The sequence below is a fragment of the Capsicum annuum genome, chromosome 5 (assembly GCF_002878395.1).
Source record: "Capsicum annuum cultivar UCD-10X-F1 chromosome 5, UCD10Xv1.1, whole genome shotgun sequence".
NCBI classification, from domain to species: Eukaryota; Viridiplantae; Streptophyta; class Magnoliopsida; order Solanales; family Solanaceae; genus Capsicum; species Capsicum annuum.
Window position 1 is genome coordinate 1,327,224 of NC_061115.1, and position 14,761 is coordinate 1,341,984.

A 14,761-nucleotide genomic window follows, 5' to 3' on the forward strand; every position below is an offset into this window, starting at 1 on the left:
TAACTTGATTTAGACCATGAGTTTTAAAAATATTTTATTCTTTTTTAATTCCGTGTCGAGCCAAACTACATCACATAAATTACAACGCAGATAATATTTCCTCCGTCCTATTTTAGTTGGGCACATTTTATTTTACACGATTATTAAAAAATAATAAATTGAACGATAAATTTTAGTATTATACTCTTAACCCATATTAATGATATTATTGAACATAAGAACAGTCATTGGAATTATAGTTGTTCATATATAATATATAATATTAATTATAAGGATAAAATGAAAAAAAAATAATTATTCTATACTGATTTAGTAACTAATCAAAGAAAAATGCTCTATTCCACCTTGAACTATACGCGAAAAGGTTGAGACACACTCAAACTTTACGAGGGTTCTATTACCCCTGACTAATTAAAATCATATTTCTGACAACCTTAGTGCATAGGTGGCACACACGTGTGTCTACGTGGAACCTTTCAGTGTGTTGTGCCACGTAGGCATTAAGGTTGTCAAAAATATGATTTCAATTAGTTCAGGGGTAATAGGATGTGTGTCAGCCTTTTCGCGTATAGTTCAAGGTGATAACACAACATTTTCTCAATAATCAATTAATATAAAATATTTATTTTTAATAAGATTCACCAACTAAAATGAGATGGACGGAATATAAAGTAGTTTGCTATTCATATCTTTTCTCACTATATATATACCTTCCATGCTATTAAACACTATACAAAGAAAACTTCCCTCCACCTAATTAAACACATCATAATAATTATATCTTCAGAGAATCAATCAGAAAAAGAAAAAAAGCTTTCTGGACTTCTGCATTTTTTTTCCTGTAAGTTTCAAAATTCCATCAAATATTCAATCTTTTTTCTTCTATATTTCCATTTATTAGCATTTCTTTTGCTGAAAATAGAAAAAAAAAAACTGAGTAATTTTCTGAATTCAGTATTTTTAATATAATTTATTTCAAGTCGAGGGTCTATCGGAAGTAACTTTTTTATTTTACAAAGGTAGTGGTAAAATATTATTAGACCTCACTCGTGGTATTACACTGAAGTCTGAATATGTTGTTGTTGTTATTCGTAATATAGTAGACTGTTTTTTCTAAAATTCAAAACTCGTAAACTTAAAATATTAGTTATGCATAATATGATGCATTCATATTTGTAAACTCCATAATTCTATCAAGATACTAAGTATCTCTTTTTTTTTCTTGTATATTTCCATTATTAGCATTTCTTCTAAAAATAGACACCTCGAGGTAGGGATAATGTCTATGTACTATACATCTGTTTTTTCTTGAGCTGACGGTTTATGAGAAAAAGTCTTTTTACTTCTCAAGATAAGGGTAATATCTATGTACTTCACTTGTGCGATTATACTGATATGCTGTTATTGTTGTTTTGGTTTTATGTGTAAATATTGAGTCAAGGCAGGGCCGACTCTACATAGTTAAGAAATAGGCAATGTCCTTAGGCTCCCAAATTTGAGGGCCTCATTTTTTTTTTTTTTTTTTTTATAATAATAGATTATAGGTTTTCTATGAAAAAAATTATTAAATACTATTCGTAGAAAAAATAATCTTCTTATATAGAAGTAAAGAATTATTAGAAATTTAATGTATTTAAACTTTAAAGTGCTATGTCATAAGAAAGATTAAATGCATTAGTCATATTAATGAAAAAAAATTATTAGAAAAAATCGACTATAAAAAAATATTAACAACTTTGCATCTCAAAATCTAAAATATAAACTTTATATTATAAAAAAAAATATATTTACTTTTTCTTAAATTCCGAATTACTTGAGCCGCCCCTGAGTCGAGGGTCTATTAGAAACAGTCTTTGTACTTCTCAAGGTAGGGGTAATGTTTACATACTCGTACTTTCTGCTCTCTCCATACTCCACTTGTGCGATTATACTGGATATGTTGTTGTTGTTTTGGTTGTATGTGTTTTTTATTGAGTCGAGGGCCTGTTAGAAACAGTCTTTCTGCTTCTCAAGGTAAGGGTAATGTCTACGTATTCGCACTGTCTGCGCTCTTCATACGCCACTTGTGATTATACTGGATTTGTTGTTGTTGTTGTTTTGGTTCTATGTGTTTTTTATTGAGTCGAGAGTCTATTAGAAATAGTCTTTCTACCTCTCAAGGTAAGGGTAATGTGTACGTACTCGTACTCACTACCCTCTTCATATTCCACTCATACGCAGAGGCAGAGCCGAGTTTTCTGCTTAGGGTTCAAAATCTGAAGAAAAATTAACCGAAGGAGGGTTCAACATCTACAATATATACATATAAATCATTCCCGTCGAAGGATGTTTGAACGAACCCGCTATTACTAGGCTGGCTCTGCCTCTGCTTGTATCATTATACCGGATATGTTGTTGTTGTTTTGGTTCTATGTGCTTTTTATTGAGTCGACGGTCTATTAAAAACAGTCTAAGGTCTGCATACGTTTACACCCCCGAAACCCTATTACACTGAGTAAGTTATTATTGTTGTTTATTTTTTGTTCTATATGAATTTTCATTTTTTTTTTTTGCTAATTTTGTTTTTTTTTCTTGAAGGGAAAAATGCAGAAGAGAAAAACGGGAAATATTCTATTTTTATGTTGTTGGATGATATTATTATCTGTAAAAGCAGCAGCAGAAGAAGAATACATTATATACAAAGATCCAAACAAGCCCTTAAACAAAAGAATCAAAGATTTAATGAAAAGAATGACTTTGGAGGAAAAAATTGGGCAAATGATACAAATTGATCGTACTAAAGCAACTCCAGATGTGTTGAAGAAGTATTATATAGGTAAAATAAAAAAATATAGTGACAGATTTAGACTAGACGTGACAATGGGTCCCGTTGGTTCTAAATTCTGAATCAGTCACTGTATTTTTAGGTTTCTTTTTTGTGAGTTCACTTATATATACAATATGATATTCTTGACTAGACATGACAGTAGGTCAAGTAGGATCCACTGGTTCTAAATTCTGAATCCATCACGGAAAAACAAACAAAAGTGTCTGTTTGTGTGAGATCATTTCTTATATACAATATGATTTTCTGATGAAAGAATTCGTTGAATCCCTTTTTGATAAATGAGGTTTTGTCAACTAGAGGCAAAGGCACTGATTCTAAATTCTGAATCCGTCATCATATTTTAGACAGTGATGGACTAGACATGACAGTGGGTCAAGTTGAATCCAGTGGTTCTAAATTCTGAATCCGTCACTGAAAAACAGACAAAAGTGTTTTTTTTTTTTAGTATTTTGCTATGTGAGTTCGTTTATTATATACAGTATGATTTTCTGACGAAAGGGATTCCGTTGAACCCCTTTTTGATAAATGAGGCTTTGTCAACTAGAGAAAATGGCGGGGTCGGGTTCAGTTAGACCCGCTGATTCTAAATTCTGAATCCGCCAATGTACATTAGATGCATGATTTGGAGTTTTTGTGGACTTGTCACTAAATTCATAGCTTGTTTTAGTTGTTGGATTCGCAATTGAATATTTTTACGTTACAGATACAGAGTCTAAGCAGAAGCTATCGAGTTCGTTTGATACTGTAGTTCCGCCCCTAGTGTAAACATACAGACGTATCAATTTTTTTTTATAGTAGTATTTTGTTGTGTGAGGTTTGAATCTGCTTATTCTAAATCCTGAATTCGTCACTGTACACAGAAATGACCATAGTATCAATATTTGTTATGCGAGTTCACTTATATACACACCATAATTTTTTGACAAAACAGACTCGAACCCCTTTGATAAATGTGAGTTCTCTACAGAAATCCACTAACTCTAAATTCTGAATCCGTCACAGTACACATATGTGGCCATTTTTCAATATTTTACTATGTGGATTCACCTATGTACCTACGATAAACATGTCTGTTACGAAATCTACTGACTCTAAATCCTGAATCCGTCTTTGTTTTGGGTTTTTTTTTTTGAATGAGCAGGGAGTGTGTTGAGTGGTGGAGGAAGTGTACCTAAGAAAGAAGCAACAGCAGAAGATTGGATTGATATGATAAATGGTTTTCAAAAAGGTTCATTATCAACACGTCTTGGAATACCTATGATTTATGGAATTGATGCTGTTCATGGCAACAATAATGTCTATAAGGCCACCATTTTCCCTCACAATGTTGCTCTTGGAGTAACCAGGTAAATTGAAAACGCTATTTTTCTAATCATAAATCGTCTCGAACAGAAGTGGAGTCAGAATTTTTGTTGAGGGGTTCAAAATTTGAAGAAAAAAATTCACCGAAGGGGGTTAAACATCTACAATATATACATAAAATCATATATATTAATGATATAATTTTCCGTCGAAGGAGGTTCAGACGAACCCCTTATTACTAGGCTAGCTCCGCCTCTGGTCTTGACGTAACAGTAAAGTTGTCTACATCGCCTGACCGATAATTGGTTTTCGTGACAAGAAATGGTGTTGGTAAGCACCTTTTATCTCCAACTTTGAGGTTGTGGGTCTGAGTCATCCAGGGTACAAAGTAGGGGAACTCGTAGGGAGGGGTTAAAAAAGGTCACGCTTTTCGAGTCGTGTAGTTAGTTACTGAGGCTTGCGTCAGGGTAGACTGTTGACGTTATAACCCTTGGCAATGTGTCCCTTCCACGAATCCTGTGTGAAACGCTAAGGGAGAACTTTGAGGTTGTGGGTTCGAGTCGCAAAAGAGCAAAGTAGGGGAACTCCTAGGGAGGGGTAAAAAAAAGGTCACGGTTTTCGAGTCGTGTAGTTAGCCACTGATGCTTGCATTAGGGTAGACTGTCGACATTATAACCCTTGGGGATGTGGTCCTTCCACAAATCTTGTGCGAGCGCTAGGGGAGAAGCTCTAGTTTTGCTTACGGGTTCAGCAGAAATCAGTAGGAGTAAAGCATCTAGTACCCTCGAACTATGACCAAATTTGCTACGTCACACTCTATCACCCCTGAGCTCAATTTTAATATATTTTTGTCATCCTTTTTAGCTGACATGACACCTTTAATGTGGGCCCTATTTTTATGTAATAAAGGTGCCACGTCAGTAGAAAAGAGTGACAAAAATATGCTAAAATTGAGTTCAAGGATAATAGTACTCATGTGAAGTTGGAGTATATCGTAGAAACTTTAGCCATAATTCGAAGGGGTACTGGATGCTTATCTCACTCAGTAGCGTTGATCGACACCTTGTATTTGCATCCTTTTTCTATTATCCAAAACTCAATAAACATATTATTTTAGTTGTCTGTAGTTAACGTGAAATGTTTCATGCATCAAATTGCTCTTTTCTATTTTATTCATAAATTAATTAGTTTTTTTTTATTATACTAAATTTGATATACTAAATTTTTTTTTTATTGATTAATAGGGATCCTCAATTGATCAAGAAAATTGGAGCTGCAACAGCATTAGAAGCTAGAGCAACTGGAATTCCATATGTTTTTGCACCTTGTCTTGCGGTAATTAATGTTTACATTTCTCAGATTCTTTAAAAATATCGCCAGATACATATCTGACCATATTTTTGAAAAATCTAACACGAGTGCGGTAAAAGAAAAAGATCTTAGAAAAAAACTAGTAGTTTTTGCTGCATAAAGTTATATTCAATGTTGCTCGGACTCTTCAATAATATCAAAAGTGCGTGTTAGATTTATCTAAACTAGTATATTTTTGGAGAATCTGACACGGGTGCGGCATCGAAAATGAAGAGTCCGCCCAACTTAGGTTGTAGTGAGCTGGTAAATACCCCTTCATTTTAACCAGATATCTCGAGGTTGAGTCCTGTGAATAAAGTCGTCTTTGGTAAGAACGCTTTACCATTAAAATGGGGACATCTTTTGCAAATGTAGATTAGTTGGATTCTAAAACGAGTACCACACGCTCCAAAATGCTGTCAAACTCGTGTCAGATCCTCAAAAAATACACAACTTTTGGAACGTTCGATATGTACTCATCAATATTCTTGAAGAGTTCGAGAAATATCAAATTAAAGCAAGCTAACAATATTATAAAAAAACATTTACATCGTCAATGTATATAACTTTTATTTTATTTTAGGAAGAAAGATCCGAAATATAGCTAAAACTTCAGCGAAATTTATATCACACTTCAACTTTGCGGAGGTCCTATGACCTTTATAGATTATTTTTTACCATATTTTCTGTAGCATATATTTGCTTAACTGGACCACTTCAGACCCTCACGCGCGCTCAGCGTGCGTGTGTTCACGCAGTGGTCTAGCTGGCAAATATATGTCACAGAAATATGGTAAAAAATAATCTATAAGGGTCATAGGACTTCTGCAAAGTTGAGGCGTGTTACAACAAATTACGCCAAAGTTTAGACGTATATTTCGAATCTTTTTCTCTTTATTTTATATGGTATTAATTTTTTATTTTTTTTTTATCAGGTTTGCAGAGATCCAAGATGGGGAAGATGTTGTGAAAGTTATAGTGAAGATCCAAATATTGTTAGATCAATGACTGAAATGGTACCTGGTTTACAAGGAGATATTCCTTCTAATGGTAGATTAGGAGTCCCTTTTGTTGCTAACAAGTAAGTTCTTATTATTCCCTTTCGAAATTTAATTTATATGCACTGACAGTATAATAAAAAATTTAGAGATTTAATTAGTATCCCTTCGAACTATAATCAAAGTTGCTACGACACGCTCCAATTTCATAGGGGTTCTATTACCCCTGAACTCAATTGTAGCATATTTTTGTTATCTTTTTGTGCTGACGTAACGTCTTTATCACATAAATAGGGCTCACGTCAAATGTGTCACGTCAGCTAATAAGGCTGATAAAAGGCGTCATGTTAGCTAAAAGGGATGACAAAAATACGCTAAAATTTAGTTTAGAGTAATAGGACCCCATAAAGTTGAAGTGTACCGTAGAAAATTTGATCATAATTCAGAGGTACTAGATGATTTACTTAAAAATTTATGCTATTAGTGTAATAGTGCACCGAACTGTCCTATACATACAGACTTTGCAGGGAAAATTTTAGTGCACCAAGCTGGTGCACCTAACTGTCCTATAAATGTATAGAATTAAGTTAAAAAGTCTTAAATATTTTTAGTTAGTATATATTTCATGATCTTTTACTAAGTGGTCAATGTCCATTTTAGAATTCGACTAATCAAGATTCATGTCAGAAAATTTCATTTCGAGGGATAAAATATTTTTTATCAAAGACGACTTTATATGCAGAACACGAATCAAAGACTGTTAATTAAAAATAAAGAAATACTTACTACTCCATCGTAATCTTTGGTGATTAATGCTGAAATTATATGTAATTAAAACAAACAAAAATAATTCACTTTTAGTCAAATAGTGTGTGCTATTATTTAATTATTGAATTTTATAAATCATGATGTAGATTTGATCACAAAAGATATTTTGTTATAATTCACATGGATTTTCATAAAAGTATATAAATTGAATTCAATGATTTTTCTGAAAGTCACATGCATACAATAATTATTGATTAAGACAGCCTTTTCTTTTGACTTAAATGGATTTCTCTGTCATTAATTTTTTTTCCTATAGTGGAAAGTAGGTGGAGATTTTTTATTTTTTATTTATTCTTTTAATTTTTTTTTAAGATTTATCAACACGTAAGACCGTCTAAATTCTCACTCTTATATTTTTTCTGATATTCATATTTTGGAATTCATTATAATATAATTTTCTGTCGAAAGATGTCCTCTAATTCTACTTTTTACTGTCACCTATCGAACTCTCCTCTTTTATTCTAGTTTGAAACAATATTATAAGCAAAGTTATCATCGACGAAGCTAAAAATAACTTCATCATAAAAAATAAATAGAATTAGCTACGATATTCATTGCTGATTTATCGATAAATAATTTATACCAAACAAGATTTTTTTTGATAATTTATTTTTAGTATATGATTAAATAAAATTAATGAAATATAAATTTTTATTGTTTAACGATAGAAGTTGTTATACTTTTTTTTTTTTTACTGGAAAAAATCATGTGAGTGTGCATGATTGTTTTTCAGAAAGTTGGAAAAAAGTGGGATAATTGATTAATAAGTTAGACATGTGATTTGGAATTATTTGGTATATAGGATAAGATTTTCTTGATACATGTGATTATGAAATAAAGCCAATAAGAAAAAGCCAAGAATTGTGAAACAAACTAAGGTACAAAAATTCATTTTTTTTGGTCCATTTGAATTGTGACACAAAGACATCTTTATTTTTTGGGCTTACATAGCATGCCATGAACTTCACATGGACCACTTTTCCACTTATTAGAAATCAACCAAAAAAATAAAAATAAAAAAGAAAGAAAGAGAAAGTGGTGATGTGTAATATCAAAAACACAAAATTTCTACCTAAGACATTATTCTTCAATATATATATATATTTATAATCTTGATAACACTTATTTAAATAAAGGATATAGGTGAAATTTGCGTACATCTTACCTCGCTAGATTTCACTTGTGGAATTATTATTGTACAATGTAGGTGTTGTGTGTGTATTGTGTTTTTATGTGTCTTTTTATAGGTTATGACACGTGTCACGTTGTGAGTGACACGAATCGTATCAGGCACTTCCTATGAAGAAGTGCAACATGTTCAATCGTAACAAGTAAGAACCTTAAATATCGATTTCATAAAATTTAAATTCTGGATTCGTTTATGATCATCCGAAAAAATTTGTGTATAACTGAAACTTCATAGAAATCATTAGGGCGGTAGCGTAGCCACATAAAGTGAAGGACATTTAGTTGAACACCCTTCATCAGAAAATTATACTGTATATATAAGCACTCAAAAAATGCGTTTTATACACATATACTAAAACTGAAACGCATGACATAACTGGTAAAGTTATTGCCATGTGACTAGGAGGTCACTGTTCAAGCCTTGGAAATAGTCTCTGGCAGAAATGCAAGATAAGGCTGACGTTTAGTTGAACACCCTTCATCAAAAATTTATATTGTATATATAAGTACTCAAAAAATGAGTTTTATACACGTATACTAAAATTGTATACTAAAATTGGAACGCATGGCGTAGCTGGTAAAGTTGCTGCCATGTGATCAGGAAGTCACACGGTTTCAAGCCATGGAAACAGCCTCCAGCAGAAATGCAAGGTAAGGCTGCTTACAATACACCCTTGTGGTGGGGTCCTTCCCCAGACTCTGCGCATAGCGGAAACTTTAGTGCATCGGTCTGCCTTTATACTAAAACTAGAACGTATGGCTTAACTGGTAAAATTGTTGCCATGTGACCTGGAGGTCGCACGGTTTCAAGCGCCTCTGGCAGAAATGCAAGATAAGACTACTTACAATACACCCTCGTGGTGGGACCTTTCCCCGGACTCTGCGTATAGCGGGAGCTTTAGTGCACCGGGCTGCCCTTATACTAAAACTGGAACACGTTTAACGAAATTTCTGACTTCTTCGTTGTGTTTGGTTTGTAGGGAAAAGGTGACTGCTTGTGCTAAGCATTATGTAGGAGATGGTGGAACAGTAAAAGGAATCAATGAAAACAACACAATTATTGATAGACATGGTTTGCTTAGTATACATATGGCAGGTTACTATAGTTCAATCATCAAAGGTGTTGCTACTGTTATGGTTTCTTATTCAAGTTGGAATGGGGTCAGAATGCATGGAAATAAAGAATTGGTTACTGGTTTTCTTAAAGGCACACTTAGATTCAGAGTAAGTTGTTGTTTTGGTGGGATTTTTAGTGTTCAATAGTTGTAACATGTGTTGCTTGGATATTCTAATTATGTTGTTGCAGCCGTGTTGGATTCTTGAAAAATGTAGTATCAGTTTTGGAGGATTCGACACAGTGCGTCAACGTTGTTGGAGATGTTCCCTATGTTGCTTGGATCCTCTAACTATGTTGTTTCGGCCGTGTCGGATTCTTGAAAAATGTATCAGTTTTTGGAGGATTCGACACAGTGCGTCAGCATTGTTGGAGATGTGCCCTATGTTGCTTGGATCCTCTAATTATGTTGTTGCAGCCGTGTCGGATTCTTAAAAAATGTAGTATCAGTTTTGGAGGATCTTGACACAGTGTGGCAACGTTGTTGGAGAATCCGAGCAGCATTATGGCGTACAATCGATGTACTCTATGTTGCTTGGATCCTCCAAAATGCAGTCACACTTTTGTAGGATAACTTTTGGAGGATCCCTAGCACATTTCTATTGTTTGATAGATAGCATATGTTGCTCGGATCCTCCAAAAATGTTGTTCGCATTGAAACATTTGACATGTTGTGATGGTGTTTTTGGATGATCCGAGCAACATAGATTGACAATATGCGAATTTCAATAAATATATGAATTGTGGCGTTGAACATATGCAACCTATGTTGCTCGGCTCACTCAAAAATGTTGACAAGGGTGCGACTGACTTTTTTTGGAGGATCCGAGCAACATAAGATGCAACAAGATAGGGATTCCAATTAATTGGTGAATTTGTAGTGTTATAATAGATGCAACCTATGTTGCTTGGCTTCTCCAAGGACGCGTTTATTTTGGAAGTTCAACGTTTCTGCGACTGTACACCCTTGTGGTGGCGCCTTTCCCGGACCCTGTGCATAGCAGGAGCTTTAGTGGACCGGGCTGCCCTTTTTAACATTTCTGCGACGATATTTTTGGAGGATCTGAAGCAACATAGGATGCAACAAAATGAGGATTTCATTAATATGTGAACTATAGTACTGTTGATTAGATGCAACCTGCGTTGCTCGAATCCTGAGTTGATTTCTCAAATAGTCACTCAACGAGATAAGCATCCAGTACCCCACGAACTATGGCCAAAGTTTCTACGACACACTCCAACTTCACAAGCGTCCTATTGCCACCCCTAAACTCAATTTTAGCATATTTTTATCACCCTTTTGTGCTGACGTGACATCTTTATTACATAAAATGGAGCTCACGTCAAAGGAGCCACGTTAGCTGAAAAGGTTGACAAATGGTGCCACGTCAGCTAAAAAGGATGAAAAAAATACACTAATATTTAGTTCGGGGGTGATAGGGCCCCCGTGAAGTTGGAGTGTGTCGTACCAAATTTGGTCATAGTTTAGGAGGGTACGAGATGCTTTACTCTTCACTCAACTAATACTTCTGATATAATAAGTATTCGTTGAGTGGCCGAGAAGTCAACCCCTCGGATCCTTCAAAAACACATACGACATTCTTGGACGATCGAGCAACACAGGATGCAACAAGATGGGGACTTTAAACTAACTTTGTTGATGTCTTTGGAATTTGCTGCAGGGGTTTGTTATTTCAGATTGGGCAGGTATTGACAAGCTTACTTATCCTTGGCATACAAACTATACATATTCCATTCTTGAAGGTGTCAATGCTGGCATTGACATGGTTAGTCACTAAACATCAACAACGAGTTGCGACTCGATTTACTTGACACATAAAGAGCTAATTCCTTCCCGTTTTGTTGTTTATTTTTATGTTTTTTGCGGTTGTACTATTATCTGTCCTTAGCTGGGGGTCTATCGGAAACAACCTCTCTACTTTATCTGAAGTAGTGGTATGGACTGCATCCACTTTACCCTCCCCAGACCCCCACTTTATTGGAAAACACCTGGTATGTTGTTGTTGTTGTATATAGAGCTAATTCTTGCTGTTTTCTTTGTTATCTATTTGCAGGTTATGTTGCCTTATAACTATACAGAATTCATTGATGGTTTAACATATTTAGTGAACAACAACTTTGTTTCAATGACTCGAATCGAGGATGCTGTCAAGAGAATTCTCAGAGTCAAGTTCCAAATGGGACTTTTCGAGAACCCTCTTGCTGATTATAGTTTGACGAAACATCTTGGAAGCCCGGTGAGTTCAATTTTTCTGTACGTTCATACTCTCGTCCTTACCAAATTGTCTTGTATTTGTCATTGCCATTAACGGAGCTCCAACATAACGCGGTGGACTTCACCTGTCCAAATTCTTTGACGTTTAGAAGGGCAAATGAGATAACACGTTATGAAATCTTGAATTCGTCTGTGTTGTGTTGCGATATTGCAGGAACATAGAGAATTGGCAAGAGAAGCAGTAAGGCGGTCGCTTGTTTTGTTAAAGAATGGCGCGAATGCAGATGAGCCGGTTTTGCCACTTCCGAAAAAAGCAACAAGTATATTAGTTGCAGGAACCCATGCTAACAATATGGGCTACCAATGTGGTGGATGGACCATTACATGGCAAGGACTTAGCGGAAACATAACAATCGGTACATTTCTTATCCCTCGACCTACAAGTATGTGTCTGATCCTCCAAAATTCATGCTATTTTTGAGGATCCGACCTAGGCACAACATCATTTTCGGAGAGTCCAAGCAACATAGCCCTCACCTTATATGTCCGAACTTGAGTTGGACGAGTCAGGCTATGACCTATTATTTAACCTATTTTGACTCAACCACGCTTTTGGTGGTTTATCTTTGATTATTAGCCCAGCTCATTTTAACCAACTCAAACTCGATTTAGCCCACCCATTCGACCTCCTAAGGTATAATTCGTTCGATTGTTCCTAACTTGAGCTTGGACGAGTTGACTTATAATCCATCGCTTAATCCACCTTAACTCGATTTATGGATTTTGTTGAGTCATGAACCGTTTATTGATTTGACCAGACATGCCCTTTGACAAACAGCAACAAAAAATTCAGTGTATTCCCACAAAGTAGAGTCTGGGGAGGGTAAAATGTACGCAGTCCATACCGCTACCTCCGAAGAAGTAGAGAGGTTGTTTCCAATAGACCCCCGAAGTAGAGAGGCCCTTTGACAAAACTACCTAAAAAAGAGTACAACAATGTTGTAGATTGATCAATTAGCAACTTCTTTTTTGACAGGTACTACAATCCTCTCAGCCATAGAGAGCACAGTTGATCCAGAAACAAAGGTTGTGTATAAGGAAAATCCGGATAGCGAATTCGTCAAGTCCAACAACTTCTCCTACGCGATTGTTGTAGTGGGAGAGACGCCATATGCGGAAGGTTCAGGTGACAGCCTAAACTTGACAATCCCAGCGCCCGGTCCAGACATCATGACCACGGTTTGTGCCTCGGTGAAATGTGTCGTCGTGCTTGTCACGGGCCGGCCGGTCGTGATCCAGCCATACCTAGCTCAAATAGATGCACTTGTAGCAGCTTGGCTACCAGGAACAGAAGGACAAGGTGTAGCTGATGTACTGTTCGGCGACTACGGTTTCACTGGAAAACTAGCAAGGACTTGGTTCAAGACTGTTGATCAACTACCTATGAATGTTGGTGACTCACATTATAACCCTTTGTTCCCTTTTGGATTTGGACTCACCACAGAACCTGTCAAGGCCTAATAATGAAAAAAACTATTTTCACACACACATACACACACACACTCAACCAAGAGGTTCAAACATACAACATGTTACCAATTTATGATCTGAGTTTAGTGCAAAGATTGACCATGTAAAAGAGGCATTGTTGTCAGAAACTTTGACAAGTGGAGTAATGGAAATGGAACTCTTTTTTGGTTATGTCTCAATATCTTTTTGTCATTTTTGTATCTTTAAAAATAGAGAAAATACTCTATTACCACCTTGAACTATACGTGAAAAGGTCGAGACACACCCGAACTTTAGACGGCTGGACTAATTAAAACCGTATTTTTGACAACTTTAGTGCCTACGTGACACATACGTGGTACAACACACTGCAGGGTCCACGTAGGCACACGTGTGTGCCACGTAGGCACTAAGGTTGTAAAAAATACGGTTTTAATTAGTTCAGAGGGTAATAAAACCCTTCTAAAGTTCGGGTGTGTTTCGGCCTTTTCGTGTATAGTTCAAGGTGGTAATAGAGCATTTTCCCTTAAAAATACAATCAAACAAATGGAGCTATAGTTGCCGATAGGTGGTCGGTTGAACATCTTTTTTTGAAAAATATACAATGTGGTTTTCTCGCTCCCTATGCTAATACGCGGTGGCAAATACTCGATGAAATAGTCTAGGTGCGCACAAGCGAATCCGGACACCAAGGTATTGCAGATTATGGTGATAACACTATCTGCTTTCTACTTTTGCCTTTTCTTTAGGTCAAGTTTGTAGTAACTGAACTTTGAGTACTAACTATAAATTGTAAGTTTGATATAACTTATAAGTAATGTGGTTTCATCTTCTTGTATATAGTCAGTGTATATTTTGTGTATATTTCGACCATATTGGTAAATAAATTTGGTCGAACTGTACGTATTGGGAACTATCCCTATATCTAACAAGTACATGATATTATTATCCCTATATCTAACTAAACGAGTCAAGAACTATCATGTTCAGATGATGCAAGTTGCGGATATGTGGATATTGAGATGGACGTGTGGATATACTTGGAGCGATAAGATTAAGAATGAGGATATCCGAGCCTAAGTGGGAGTGGCCTTCGTGATGGACAAGATGAGGGAACGAGACTTAAGATGATTTTGACATGTGAAGAGGAGATGCGCAGATGTCCCAATGTGGAGGCGCTAGATGTTGGATATAGTGGGTACTAGGCAAGGTACAGGTAGGCTGAAAAAGTATTGGGGAGAGATGATAAATTAGAGAGGACATGATGTAGTTTTAGCTCACCGAGAACATAGCCTTAGATAGGACGATGTGGAGGTCATGAATTATGATATTAGCCTTACTTATAGTATCTTGCTTTTGATTTCGCATGGTTTTGTTGTTGCTATTGTTTCCTTATTAATTGTCGTGTT

The 14,761-nt window shown here is 35.6% G+C and overlaps 1 protein-coding gene across 3 annotated transcripts; it reads left to right on the forward strand.

Moving 5' to 3' along the window:
- Window positions 1-695: 695 nt before the first annotated feature.
- LOC107870058 (beta-glucosidase BoGH3B) lies at window positions 696-13,544 on the forward strand. Of its 3 annotated transcripts, none has more exons than XM_016716454.2 (10): window positions 696-841; window positions 2,578-2,815; window positions 3,969-4,173; window positions 5,374-5,464; window positions 6,415-6,560; window positions 9,474-9,717; window positions 11,290-11,394; window positions 11,683-11,865; window positions 12,058-12,259; window positions 12,880-13,544. In XM_016716454.2, exons 2-10 carry the CDS (start codon window positions 2,584-2,586, stop codon window positions 13,362-13,364), a joined length of 1,893 nt encoding a protein of 630 aa, XP_016571940.2. In that variant the 5' UTR covers window positions 696-841; window positions 2,578-2,583; the 3' UTR covers window positions 13,365-13,544. The 3 variants fall into 3 exon arrangements, with proteins under 3 accessions (XP_016571940.2, XP_047268332.1, XP_047268331.1); XM_047412376.1 differs by lacking the exon at window positions 696-841 and adding an exon at window positions 1,068-1,357; XM_047412375.1 differs by lacking the exon at window positions 696-841 and adding an exon at window positions 1,812-1,867.
- Window positions 13,545-14,761: the final 1,217 nt, after the last annotated feature.

Bases quoted from the DNA above. Each gene is read 5' to 3' on its own strand.
- LOC107870058 (XM_016716454.2), top strand. From the start codon at position 2,584: ATGCAGAAGAGAAAAACGGGAAATATTCTATTTTTATGTTGTTGGATG. The intron at 5,465-6,414 runs GTAATTAATGTT...TTTTTTTATCAG, and splicing joins TTTTTGCACCTTGTCTTGCG to GTTTGCAGAGATCCAAGATG. The intron at 11,395-11,682 runs GTTAGTCACTAA...ATCTATTTGCAG, and splicing joins TCAATGCTGGCATTGACATG to GTTATGTTGCCTTATAACTA.